The 13,540-nt window shown below is 34.4% G+C and overlaps 1 protein-coding gene across 1 annotated transcript in view; it reads right to left on the bottom strand.

The window, feature by feature from the left end:
• LOC150109017 (voltage-gated delayed rectifier potassium channel KCNH8-like) overlaps positions 1-13,540 on the bottom strand; it is a 105,185-nt gene that overhangs the window by 38,586 nt on the left and 53,059 nt on the right. The window contains exons 2-4 of the mRNA XM_090401482.1: positions 7,344-7,577; positions 6,492-6,634; positions 4,951-4,954 (exon numbers count right to left, since the gene is read on the bottom strand). Of these exons, the coding sequence (XP_090257608.1) occupies positions 4,951-4,954; positions 6,492-6,634; positions 7,344-7,577 (381 nt within the window). The remainder of the gene's footprint in view (positions 1-4,950; positions 4,955-6,491; positions 6,635-7,343; positions 7,578-13,540) is intronic.

Consider the following 13,540-nt stretch of genomic DNA (forward strand, 5'->3'; position numbering starts at 1 on the left):
GAAACTGTATGTCATCAAGAAAGAGACTGGATCGCTAATCAATGTAGTTTGATTTTTTAGAGACCATATATCGATGGAATTTTGATTTGATGAGTATTCCACGCTCTCTGTTAAAATTATATAGGATGGATTCGATTCATTTAGAACAAATTGTACTAAATTATAAATTTAACGATGGAAAAATGTTAATATATTCGATAATCCTGGAAGTACATTATATTCTTCCTACTATGGTTATAACGAAGACGGAGATGCACAATATATAAAAAAAAATCTGAACAATTTTAAAGTGAAAACTCAATATTCGTTGGGGTAAATATTATTAAAACCAAAGCACATAAGTTATCCTTTTGACTAGATGTTACTTGATATTTGGTTGATCACAGGACTTTTCGCCTGGCCGCTCTGGTTGGCAGTAATTGGCGTATCCATTTTCCCTCCAAGGCAAAGGTTCGAATCCCGTCAGGGATGTTTGTGATTGTCCTACTACCTCTGTAGGACTATCTCTGGAACAAACGGTATCTGCAATCCTACTTCTTGCAGAACGCTTCACTTTCAAAACCTCATGAGGTAGGGGAGTGACGTCAATTGAGAATAACTAATTTTTCTTCTATGAATCTCTGATTAGTCATCCCGCAAATAAGCATCAGATCGCGACATATCATATATCTGTCTTATAGTATCATAATTACATCAACCCTGTGATCAAGAAACAACACAATAATAGAATTTGACACATCCTAGATGTACTGGATCGAAAACTAGACTCCTAATGACTGTGAACCATGCTTTACATCTTCATAGTTATAGAGCCAGATTATATTGTATTGAACTCGATGAAGAAGGAAAAAAGGAGTTTAAATGATTTTACCAAGTCAAGTAAAATTTGTTGAATACTGCTGAAATTTGCGAGGAAGCACATACTGCGAACACAAAAGAAAATCAAGAATATAAAAACTAATATTAGAAAGAAGAAAAGCAGATTGGACAAATTAAATGAAACATCATATATACGAAATACCTAAAAGATTAATACTTTTTTGAGGGAATAAACACAGCAATACAAACATAGTTTAATAATGGATTTATGATATTTGATGCTTTCATGGTTAGAGTATTTTTGTTCCTTGAACTCATCAGTTACTGGCGTTTATTTTTTGTTGTTCCTGTGCTTTTTGCTGTTTGGGTGTGTCCTGTTTGTGCTGCGCTAATTGCGTTAGGTATTTTAGGAACCATGGTGGCTTGTTGAGAAGTATGAGATGCTCTGTGAGTTGTGTGCATAGCAGTAGTTTTACGATGTGCGTTTGCTATTAGTGTTATTGAAGTATTTTTTTAAGATAATACACATCCTCCAATTTTTATGGCGATTATCTCGTGTACAAAGGTTTGGTTCTTGGATAATGTAGGTTTGGATGATGTCGTTTTTGTAATATTTCTAATTTTGTTTCGTCTCTTAAAAGTCCTTATTAGTGATTATATACTTATAAATATAATAACTTACACCATTTTGTTTTTATCTAAAGCAATGTTTATTAGTCAAATGTTTATTAGTCATTTTCATAAGCGTTGTTGTCCATCTGTTCTTTTGAAATCCATAGTCATGTGTTTTTCGAATAATTTAGAACTTTCCACATATTTAGAAAAAATCCACATTATTCCAAAAACACATCATGGCTTTCAAAAGAATAGAGGGACAACAACGCATCAATAAAAGTTTTACTATCTAATAAATATTATTATTGTTGCCAAGTGCTGCGGATCACAACGCTCTCTTTAGGGCTGCATAGGAAGTCAGGTGTTTTAAATTGCATGAAATTTTGTTAAATAGGTCTGGGATATAGAACTGCCAAATTGCTTTGCAATTGGAATATTACCATTGCTTGTTGCGTATGCTTTGTAATGAGGGTCTGATTTGATATGAGATAGTTACTGTTCGGCATTTGCTTAAAAAAATAGTGTCTTATTACGATAGTATGGTATCTAAGATTTGGTATACTCAGAAGTCCATTGTTGGCGCGTAGTGATGGCTGAGAAAATAGGAGTTATTTTGGAACTCCTAAGCTGTTTTTGCTACCATCATCTTGTTTTAATGAGTTTAGTTTGTTCAATAAATATTGTGGTGCAGAACAGTAGCTAGATATACCATATCTCAGTATTGATTCCACTAGGGATTTATATACAATTTTCCTAGTATTGTTTTCCGTGCATGATGTAGGTAGCTTTTAAATAAACAAAAAAAAAACAGTTTTGTGTATATACAGTAATCTGCGTGTTCCATCACATACTTTAGTCAAAGTACAGGCCAAAAAATCTAAGGTTTGTTAGTTGCTTCGTGGATTGTTGGCAAAGCATGGTTTTGTTTGTTTAGGCAATAATACCTTATAATTATGGCATTTAAGTGATATATGCAAGTGATATTGTCATCCGGAAGTTTCTAAAGATCGTGAGTGAGATTTACAGCTATTTACAATAACAGAATTACGTACAAGCCTGTTAGTGATTAAGTTAAAGTCTGTTTTTAAACAGACTTTAACTGTTTTTAAAGTCTGATGCTTAAATTTTTTATAAAAATGTTAAGTAATTAGCATTGTAATAAAAGTTTTCTTTTTGTGGGATGCTACAATCATTCTCAATTTGGTTCTGTTTATTCAGAAAGGTTTCGAATTAATTGTGTAGTTTTCTTCTTGTTCCAACTACCTTGAGATGTTTTTAAAAAAGAAATGTGTGTTTTGTAATCATGATTTTACACGTTTTTGTTATTTTTAGTTCATAATGTACTCATTCACTGTAATACGAATATAATGGAATATCATATCAATTAGGGATGGCTATATTTCTTGCAAACTACCTAGTGTAATGCAAAAGGAAGTTAAAACAGCATAATTCAGAAAGAGATTTGCAAAATATTGTGATACTGAAATGTCCAGAAATCCTTTATTGTTCGTCTCTATTGCAACAGATATTTGATTATGAAAAGGACTGAAACATGAATGCCAAATCTTTGTAAATGGATATGATAACGAATCAGTAAATGACTTTGCATAAGATAACATCAAGTATGGAATCAGATGATATTCTTACTTCAAATATATTTGCGGTGGAATAAAATCGAGTCAAAGTACAAAGTGCTGGCTCAGAAGATTTACTCGGGAACATGTGATGTGTTGAATGTGAGTACAGACTGATAAATCTTATGAATTGAATAGCAGTTGTCTAAACATTAAAGATTTAAATCATTGCTTTTGTCTTTTCCTTCTCCAAATTGCAGTTGTGAATAGGGTGAATTTCAAACACGTTATGTTTCAAAGTAATTTCGACATTATTACCCATCGTCAGCAACATACATTTCTCAACGTAACTCATGTTGACGGAACACATTTTCTTTACAAATTGCTTCATAAAAAATTTGAAAAGTCATTTTTGTAGATCGTTACCGTCTCTCGCACACTCTCGTGAGATACTTATCAAGCTCACCGCCAAGATCCTGTTTAGAAACCTAAAATTAATTTAGAAGGTTGCTTATAATTTATAGGAAAACATCAGTGGTGGAATTTTATCATTTGAACGAATGCAGGAATTTATTTATTGATGACGCAGTCATATATTTATTCATTTTCTCTTAATTAATGTTAGCTTTCAGTAGAAAGTGCAGAGAACAGAGAATATTCAGTTAGGCATTTGCACAAGAACTTAGGACTCGTCTCCAATCAATAGAAAACTGTAATTGATGTTCTTTTTCATATGTAGATGGCAGTAAAAATCATCCGTTATTGGCACATTTTTGTAATTACACGTATCAGTTAGTACACGCTTCTGTTAAACACATCACTTTAACTGGACTACGTCCTCCTCCTCTCTCTTTATTTATGACTCTCAAACAATATACTGTGTCTCCGAATCCCGCTTGAAAGAAATGACGTGCCCTTTGCCCCAGGTTCGAATCCCGAATTCCGCCTGGGAATGCGAGAGACCTCTTACAAACGTTTTTGAGAATGCGTAGATGGTTTCATACGGATTGCGAAGTTTCCTCCAGTTAACTCAGGTTAGCCTGCCAGAAAGCCAATAGTAGATACACGAAATTCAGATGACTGACAAACATCACACGAAGATTATCTCCATAGATACCTTGTCGCAATTGAATCAATCACTACAAAATAGTGTTAAATCTCTTACTATTCACACCTTCATTTCCAAGAATATGAAGGTATTTAATTTTTATTTTGTATTCGTTGTATAGAAAGTAAAACCACTCAATTTGTTGTATACAAGACAGTGTTCAAACCAATTTTAACTTATGTATCTGAGAGCTGATTAGAAATTAAACAGTTGATAAAAAGACTGGAGACCACACAAAAGAGAGTTTTTAGGTAAATTTGTGATGTGAAATGATGTATCAATAGCAGTATCATGTTTGAAACGAATATATTAGGAAGAACGTTACAATTTAGCATTTCAAAATCTGCGAGTACAGAAAATGTGAGGTTGCAGGATCACTTAAACAGGATGGGACAGGAAAGATAAGGGAAAAAAAAATCTATAATGCCATGCCAGGAATTGGCAAGAAAAATACCCAGGGGAAGATCGAGATCTATGTGGATTGATGCAGTTAAAAATTATTGTAGAGGATTGAAATGTTACATATCATTATATTAGATATCTGAAAAATAACTGATTAATTTGGAAAGAAATTGTTGAAATAAAGCTAGTATGATGCGAACTTAAGTATTATCATAACATTTTACACATTCCTTAAGAGAACATCAGAATTTAATGATGATGGTGATTATTTGTATCGTCATATTTCATTTTACGTATTTCTTTATATCATTATTTCAACTTAAAAAGAGGGCTCTTAAGGTATTTAGAACGTAAAAACGTAAAAATAATCAGGTTTTTCCTTTTTTTCATTTTTTTTTTGTTGTTTTAGTTGTACTACATGATGTTATATACCGAGCTCTTACTCTACGAAAGAATGCACTATGCTGCCTGGTTTACAGAACTTTTATGTGTTAAACGTGGAGAGTCATTACGGAAGTAAACACGTCACAAAAATTCCCCGTCTTCATCCTCTGCACTTATTTTTATGATATCATTTTGAGCGACAACTAACACACAACAAATAAATACAAGAATAAAAAAATTACAAGACGTTTCCTGTGCGTCATTGTGATCTGTTTCACGGTTTTCTTGGAGTTTGTTTATTGGAGTCCGTTTTAAAGGTAATTTACAAACACTCTGGATATAAAAGAGAAGCTAAAACAAAAGAAAAAGACCAAGGAGAAATTAAATCGAAACCGTTGCCTTGACAATGGATAAATGGGAAGTGGGAAGATACTGGAGCTGAGAACATCAATGGAATTTTGCGTAGGATGGACAGGAGTTTATGGATTTATTTTTAGGATTTCATTGGTTATTGCTTGAATGGATTGTTAATCAAGAATTGAGCAGCGTTCGATATTACAGATTATCAATGCACTGACGATTTATGAATGTAATTCATTATTATCTAAATATCTGTTTAATATTAACATATAATTTTTTCAAGAATGAATAAGGTGACTGGTAATTATAAAACACTAAAATAATTTTTTTTAATGGTTGATGAAGAAAAATTTAAAAAAAATTCGCAGAACAGCAGACTGCAGAAAAAGACAAACGACAAATATGTCATAGAATAATTCGGAAAAATTATAGATTAAAGAACTTGCGTCTGAATTCGTAATACATTCGCTTTGCCGTCAAGAGTACGATGAGTCGAATCCTGCAGCAGTAGTGGGCATGCTTGTAAACCTTGATGCAGAAATTTATCCAATTGTTAACAAAGCAATATTATCATGGCTGTCGTGGTAAAAATACTTAGTATAAAACATCGACTTGCCTCTAAACCACCGGTAGGATTTACTTGGTTCTTGTCACATGGATGACACTACACTCTTAATTTTTTGTATTTTTGTGGATGGGAGTTACCAAAATGAATAAAAAGAAAAAAGGAAATAGGGAAAAAAGGCATAAAGTGAAATAATTTAGAAACATATTCGTATATGAAATTATAACCTGCTTGTAAATGCTTGCATTGCTGCAGCTAAAATTGTGATGTTGTTATTCCGCTGGTGTGAATAATGCTTATCTGACAATAAAAACAACTGGAAAAGAAGACGTGTAGGGAGACTCTCTGCAACATGTAAGAAGAGACAATACCTTAGATATTTAAGAAAAACATTAATTTCTTACATTGTCTACATCTATCGTAGTACTAGTGAAGAACAGTTCAGCAATATCATTAAAATAGGAAAGTAAGATGTGACGTGAAAATATCACCGGAAAAAAAAGTGAGGAAGAATGGAAGAGATTTGTTAAAAAATAAGACAATTCAGTCCGACGAACCATAGAAAAAATGAAGGGGAAAGTAAGAGGCAATTTGCAGCAGGAAAGTCGGATAGGAATCATTTTCTAGAAAGAAGAAAGAAAAATTATTTTATTTCTTTATTTACCCTACCATTGTCGTAGACTTCATTCATCTCCAGTTCTGCTGTCTTGGACTTCGTAATATCTTTGTGAGAGGCAAGAAATAGGACCACTTCATGCTTCTCATTTTTGATTGGAACGATGTCTAGTAAGCACCAAAAGGGACTTCCTGGAAAACACATACAAAAAAAGGTTTTATTACATAAATAGATAGGTGTTATCATTTGAACACACATCGTGTTTTTTTGAAACTTAAATTGGAATCATTACTCCTCCAAATCAAGTAAAAGCTATATTTTGATTGAAATTTACCAAGAGTTAATTCTATGGTCTGTAAACCTAAATCTCATATGAAACAAGGTTTCTTTCGGAGTGTAATTGTTTTATATATATATGTACTTTCCATTTTTAATAATTATAAAGTAAGTTTTTCTAGTAGCTATGTTACCCAAGCCGATTAAATTTTTTTTTAACCTGGCGATGATCATGACAATTGTGAACAGAACTTTAATTTGGAGAATAAATTTAAGGGAAAAATATTGGTGGTAAATTATTATAGCCTAAGATAACGATTATCTTCGATATGATTACGATATATTTTTGATTATGATACTCGGTACTATCATATCATCTGGTCCATATCGTATGTAAGATATGATACAGCTTAAAATAATATTCACAAAAATATTTTAGTGAATATTGTAGTGATGAATAAAGCAATGAATATTGCAGCCTAAGATGATCATTTCGGGTACTTTACAAATTTCCTATTACCAGTCAAAAACAAATTCTATAGCACAGAGATCCAAAACACAACTTCTTTCGCTGTATGATTATTTTTTAAATTTATTATTATTATTTTTTTTTTGTTTTCTTACCGTTTTTCTTGTAAAACATGACTTCCAACTTCAGCTCCATTTTGTTATCCAAGGCCGTCTCTATTTGCTGTTTATGATCCTCGTTAGTTTCTGGTCCATATAAGAAAGTGCAGGCACAACCCCTCTGCATAATCTGGGCCCGGGGGAATCCGGTCAGATCGCAGAAGCCGTCTGAGCAGTAGACAATGGGATAGATACTGGGCACTTGAGCGTTACCTAGCACGAAGTTGCTATCTGTAAACAAGACAACAAGAGATGAGATGAGAACTTACCGAAGCATATATTTAACTACTTAAGGTAATGAGAAACTTAATTTGATACTGTAGAAGAAGCAGTGACTTTTCTAGTTTGAAAATATACAGAGTGGCATCAGCATCTTCACTTCGCTAATTTTCTAAATTCCTAACTTTTAAATAACTTGGTTTATTTTTCGTTATTCTCCCTCTCTCTCTCTCTCTCTCTCTCTCTCTCTCTCTCTCTCGCTGCCTTCCACTTTACCTTTTTCTTTCGGATCCTTTCTTGTTATTTATTCATTTTTAGATCCACTTTCGTTGTTTTCTTTTTGTCTTTCTATTTCATCCTTACGTTTTATATTAGTACTTAGTATTTCTGTTTATCTACCTGCATTTCTTTTTCATAAATATATTTTCTTCCAGAATTCCTTAAGAAAATTCTTTCTTTTAGCCTTTACATATTCTTCAAACTTTCTTGGAAGTGACAGCCAATGTGTAATATGCATGGCTGCGAGTGCGTGCGTGCGTGTGTGCCCTAAGATGTGCCAGACTTATATGTATGTTAATTTTGCGCTCTGGAGGATGTGGGCGAACCTGTTATGCATACCGACAACTATAAGTATCTTGGCAACACCTTGTCCGTGGTATTCTGCTAACGGGATCATCTGACTGGAATATTTAGGGCAACAATAAGTTGGAAAAAATTTTCTTTTTCTTTTTTTTTTTTCTCGTGTACTTCTGGAGATAGGGAGGGATGGAGTAAGAGAGAATTCACGTCATGAGTTATCTTGTAAATTTCGTGTTTATTTTAAGAAATACGAGGTGTAAATATCTTGTAGATCATCTCCGACATTAAGATTCCCCAAGTGTTGAATTTTCGCCAACATCAGCGTGATAAATGGACAATTACAGATGCGTTAGTCCTCCCTCATACATAAGTCAGTCGGTGTGTGGCTTAAAAGTGGTTATCGGAATGACTTCTATCCACGCGTACACGCTCCGCAGGGAAACGTTAAGGAAGAACTGCTAGGGATATTTATATCTCTTGAATTAGGAAGGTAACGATCTGGGAAAATATGAATGGGACGAAGGAAACGGATGCTAAAGTTGAATAATCGGCTGAGTTTTAAAAGAAGATGCGTATAAAATTTAATTTTTTTTATTGCTTCTCAATGAAAAATATCTCACACTAAACGCGTCATATATTACCATAGCAACGAGAGAGACTCTGCTGAGTTATTGTTGTTGGATTTTTTTTGTTTGTTTGCAAATAACAATTACTTTTATCATTTTTCTGTTTCAATTTAAATTATAACAGTTAATGAATGTATAACCTTGTGGAAACGTTTCCCATTCCATAATGCCAGCTCGCTAGAAATAAAAAGACCGTTACAGTGCCATCTACAGGAACTATTTCTAAATCTTTTTCGCAGCCGAATCTTGAGTTTGTTGATCTTTCGCAAAGGAAACTAGGAACTTTTTTATCATGGAAATTCTGGTTCTTAATCCCTAGCTAATTGATAAAATCCACCACAGAAAACTAACAGTATTTTGGATGATAATACGAGTTATGGTTTAGAATCACAAGATGGCGGAAACTGTCTGCTGTATTCTCGTCCCACTGCCTTCAAAATCATTGATAGCTATGAGCTCAATGGAGTGTGAATATTTTTCAACCCACTAGGGATTTGCATTCCAGTTTTTTTCCCGATCATCTTGCACCTAACAACCTCTGTCTTACCTGCCCTTCTTCTCATTCTACACAATTTCCCTTTTCTCTTCTTGACATTTCATTCTTTCTTTCGGATTAATACTTTCCCACTCTCTGCTTGCATTTGTAATTTTTTATGGAGCGAAATACTGAAGAAGGAAGAATGAAAATATTCAAGATAATAATTTTCCGTGTTCCCCTTTGTTTACGTTCTACCTCCATATTGCCATCGAATTTCTCTGCCGGATTATTAAATTCTGATATTCGGCTGTCAGAGTACAGAATATTGACCGAATATTCTGCCACACTCGATTTATCAAAGCATCTTTCATCAAACTAACGAAGCTTAACAACAAAAATCAGTGAATACATGGGCGCACGCTGAAAATAAAACGAATTTTAACGTCCATTTCGTTTTTCCATTGTCTCTGTTGTGCACGAGCAAGAGGTAGCGCAACTAAAAATAGCAACTCACTCCGCACGAGGGAGTAAGCAATGGAAACCTGCAAAAGAAAAGAAAAAAAAAGCGCGCACCAGCATGAAGCACTCTTTATGCTGCTCGCAGAGACAAGCACGTACTGACAATAAACTGATTTAACGGACGTGCATGATGCAGAACTTTTTTTTTATTATTTGGTATGAGCACATGTTTCAGGTGGACGTAGATGGTGGAAGAAGTGTTTTCCACTCAAATGCTTCAGCCAATTTGAAGAATATTAAAAATAATTAAGCTAACTAGAATTTCCTTTGAGAAGGTCGTGATTTAAAGGTAGAAGATTGTTGCGCTAGTGAAGATATTTTGTTCTCGAGACTTTTATTACATAGCTGAATAATTTTACACGAAGTTAGCAGAATGTGAATAGATATGATTATTACTTCACAATTCTTTTACTATATCACATACATTAACTGTTCATTTATTGTTTTTGTTTTACCAATATTCTGAGCACAATATAGAGAACACAACAGGAAAGAAAATATTATAAATATTATATGCGTCATACAGTATTTTAGCTGTTGTTGTTGTTTGGATTTTAAGATAGAAACAGCAAAGACTATGAGGCTCATGTATTATTTTCTTTGTCTGTTTATTTATTTATTTATTGCATGGCATGTACACATGGTTAAAAGACAATAAGATAAATCAACACATGAAGATAGATAAGATACACATGTTTCATAATATAAATAAAAAGTAAAACATCTACATTCAGGCAAATACAAACGTGAAATTCATGACAAGCATCAGACAGAAGATTAATCATATTTTAACATTTAGGTTTTTAATCCAGTTGATCGCCTCTGGGGATAGGTCAAAGATATCCTTAAAGTCACCTGGATATGCCATCAGCTCACATTCCTGTACTATATGGCGAATGGTTTGGGTCCTGGCTCCACAGGGACAGTGGGGATTTGGTATCTTACCCCACTTTGAAAGTAAGTCTCCACATACATCATGGCCTGTGCGAATCCTGTTAGCCATCGTCCATATATTCCTCGATTGGTCAAATCCAGATGGTTTTTGGAATATGTTTATGTAATTACGAACTTCAGGTAATACTGCTTGGGACCACAGTACATCTCACCTACTCACCATGCCGTCATTCTGGCTAAGAAGATTGGGCGGTTTTTATGGCAGGTCTTCTGGATTTTAGTCTATTAGATAAAGCATCTGGAATAATTCATGTATTGGGAGGTTTATGCAATTCTAGCTAGCCTCCTCGTGGTGCACCCTGGGCCACGCTATAGAGCTGGAGCAACTGGCGGTCAGACCATTGTGCAATTGTGGTCTCCTGATCATATTTACCATATTTACACATGGAAATTCTTTGTCTGTGTGTGTGTTATTATTGTTGGATCGTCTTTTTTCGAGCAGGTAAAACCACGTTTCAAAGAGAAAAATTTCTGCCATCTCCGTATGAGACTAGTTCAGTATTTTTGTTTTTAAAATTTAAATCAGGTTAGGGGTTTTCCGTAAGGCTAGTTACCTTACCAAGTAAAACATTCTTACAACTCAGACGCTTCAACTGAAAAATTCATAGGATTAGGAATCTCGGTCATTTTAAAACTAGCCACTTGGAATGGAACAAGCATAACAACAAAGGAATTAAAATTAGAAAACAACTAACAACTAAAATATCAATACAGCAATGATAACAGAAACAAAAAGAAATTAAAGGGAACAAAATATATAACTAGTTATACTATGTTATACACTGCTTGGAAAGAAGTCAATGCACACTCCCATGGGCAAGGTGCATCGTGCCATGTAACGATTCCGGTGTTTGTAGTCGATATCAATTGAAGGAATATGATGCTCCCAAGACAGTGCAAGTGTGTCCGGGTGAAATGGCTGCGAGACGGGAACTGACAGAGTTGGAAAGGTGCATTGTAATACGATACAAAATTAATAACGGAAAACTCACGTACAGAGATATTTTTAATAGTATAATTTTCGTCTGCGTTTCACAGGTATCTTCAGTACATTTTAAGCTCAAAATTAAACAATAACTGACAATTCCAAAAAGCGCCACCTAAGTAGCTGGTGTAAGATAACTAAAAAGGTCAATAAATTTTCTAACAAAAATGTATACAATAAAAAGTTAGGAAAGATTAGCTGATTTATAAAGTACTATCTCCCATAAAGGGGATAGAGGTAAGCCGTCAGATCTGTTTAAGTTAGGAGAACGAGGTAAAGTTTCACATGTTTCTTTATAAAGGTGTTCCATGAGGAACCGACTTTTGTGAAGGACTCTTCTCTTTCTCCGGTGAACTCTATGTCTAGTGAAGATAGCATGTTCTGCAAGTCCAGACTCTTCAGGTTTAAAGTATTCAATATAAGATTGGTGTTCTTCTAGCCGAATAGAGGCAGATCTTCCCGTTTGTCAGAAATAAGATAATCCACAAGAGCACGGAATCTGGTAGACACCTGGATAATTAAGATGTGGAAGCTTGTCCTTAGGAGAAGTGAGAAAGGTGGAGATTTTTCTAAACGGTCGAAAGGCAACAAAAATATTCAGTGGTTTTACAACGTTTGCTATACGTTCACTAATGCCTTGTACATAAGGGATAGGAATGCGCGTTATTTCTTCTGTATTTGAAGAGGAAGACATATTAAAACTACTCAAAGCTCTTTTAATAAAGCAATTCTTATAACCATTAGATAGAAAGGAAGAAGATATATATTGCAGTTCTTTCTGTAAAAGATCGTCTGAAGAACAAAAGGAGTGGGCCGGATGAACCAGTGTTTTAATAGTTCCTGCCTTTTGACTGGGATGGTGATGAGATTCCGCATGGATATAATGGCCTGTATAAGTCTTCTTTCTATAAACTGAGAAATGTAGGTTACCATCTGGTTGACGAAGAATTAGAAGATCTAAAAAGGCTAACTGCTTATTTGATTCTACTTCTAGGGTAAACTGGATGCTAGGGTGAAGTGCGTTTAACTTAGTGAGAAACTGTTGAAGTTCATCAGAAGAGCCATTCCATACAGCAAAAATGTCATCGACATATCTGAACCAATGAGTAGGTCTGGGAGAAATGTTGTCAAAGATACGTTCAAAATGTTCCATGAAGAAATTGGAGATAGCAGGAGAAAGAGGATTGCCCATTGCAGTTCCTTCAATTTGTTGATACAACTTATTTTTAAAGGAAAAATAACTTGTGGAAAATATTTACATCGCAGATTCTTAAAATTAATAACTGTGAGAGGAAATGTGAGGTTCCATCAGATTGTCAAAAGCTAAGGTTATATCTATATTTAAACAGAAGACAGGAAGACCAGCTGCAAGATGGAAAGACCAGTGAAGAACCCTTTCTTGTATTTGTGTCGGTCTGGGGGCCTCGAAGGTGGCAGCCCCACCACCAGACTCGGGTGCTGAAGGCTAATCCCCTGCACACCTTAAAATTTCACTCATTAAAAGAAATAACAAAGAGATAGCCGAACTGCTTAAATGGTTAACAACAAAGCGAGGAGAAAGGTACATAAGATACGGAACATGGAACGTTAAAAGTCTACATGGAAAAGAAAACGAATTAATAGATGAATTTAAAAAATCAAGATTGGATTTGCTAGCAGTCACAGAAACAAAAAAGAAAGGTCAAGGTTGCCAGAAAATGAAAGATGGGTGTATATACTTTTCTATTCAGGGGTAAACCCAAGAGAATGGGGAAAACAAGGGGTAGCTTGCATAATTAAACCAGATCTCAAAGAATATGTTACTAAATGGCAACTAATAAACGAAAGGTTGTTG

The sequence above is a fragment of the Typopeltis vanoorti genome, chromosome 2, assembly GCF_054136105.1.
Source record: "Typopeltis vanoorti isolate ZY-2024b chromosome 2, IOZ_Tvanoo_1.0, whole genome shotgun sequence".
In the NCBI taxonomy this organism is placed as follows: Eukaryota; Metazoa; Arthropoda; class Arachnida; order Uropygi; family Thelyphonidae; genus Typopeltis; species Typopeltis vanoorti.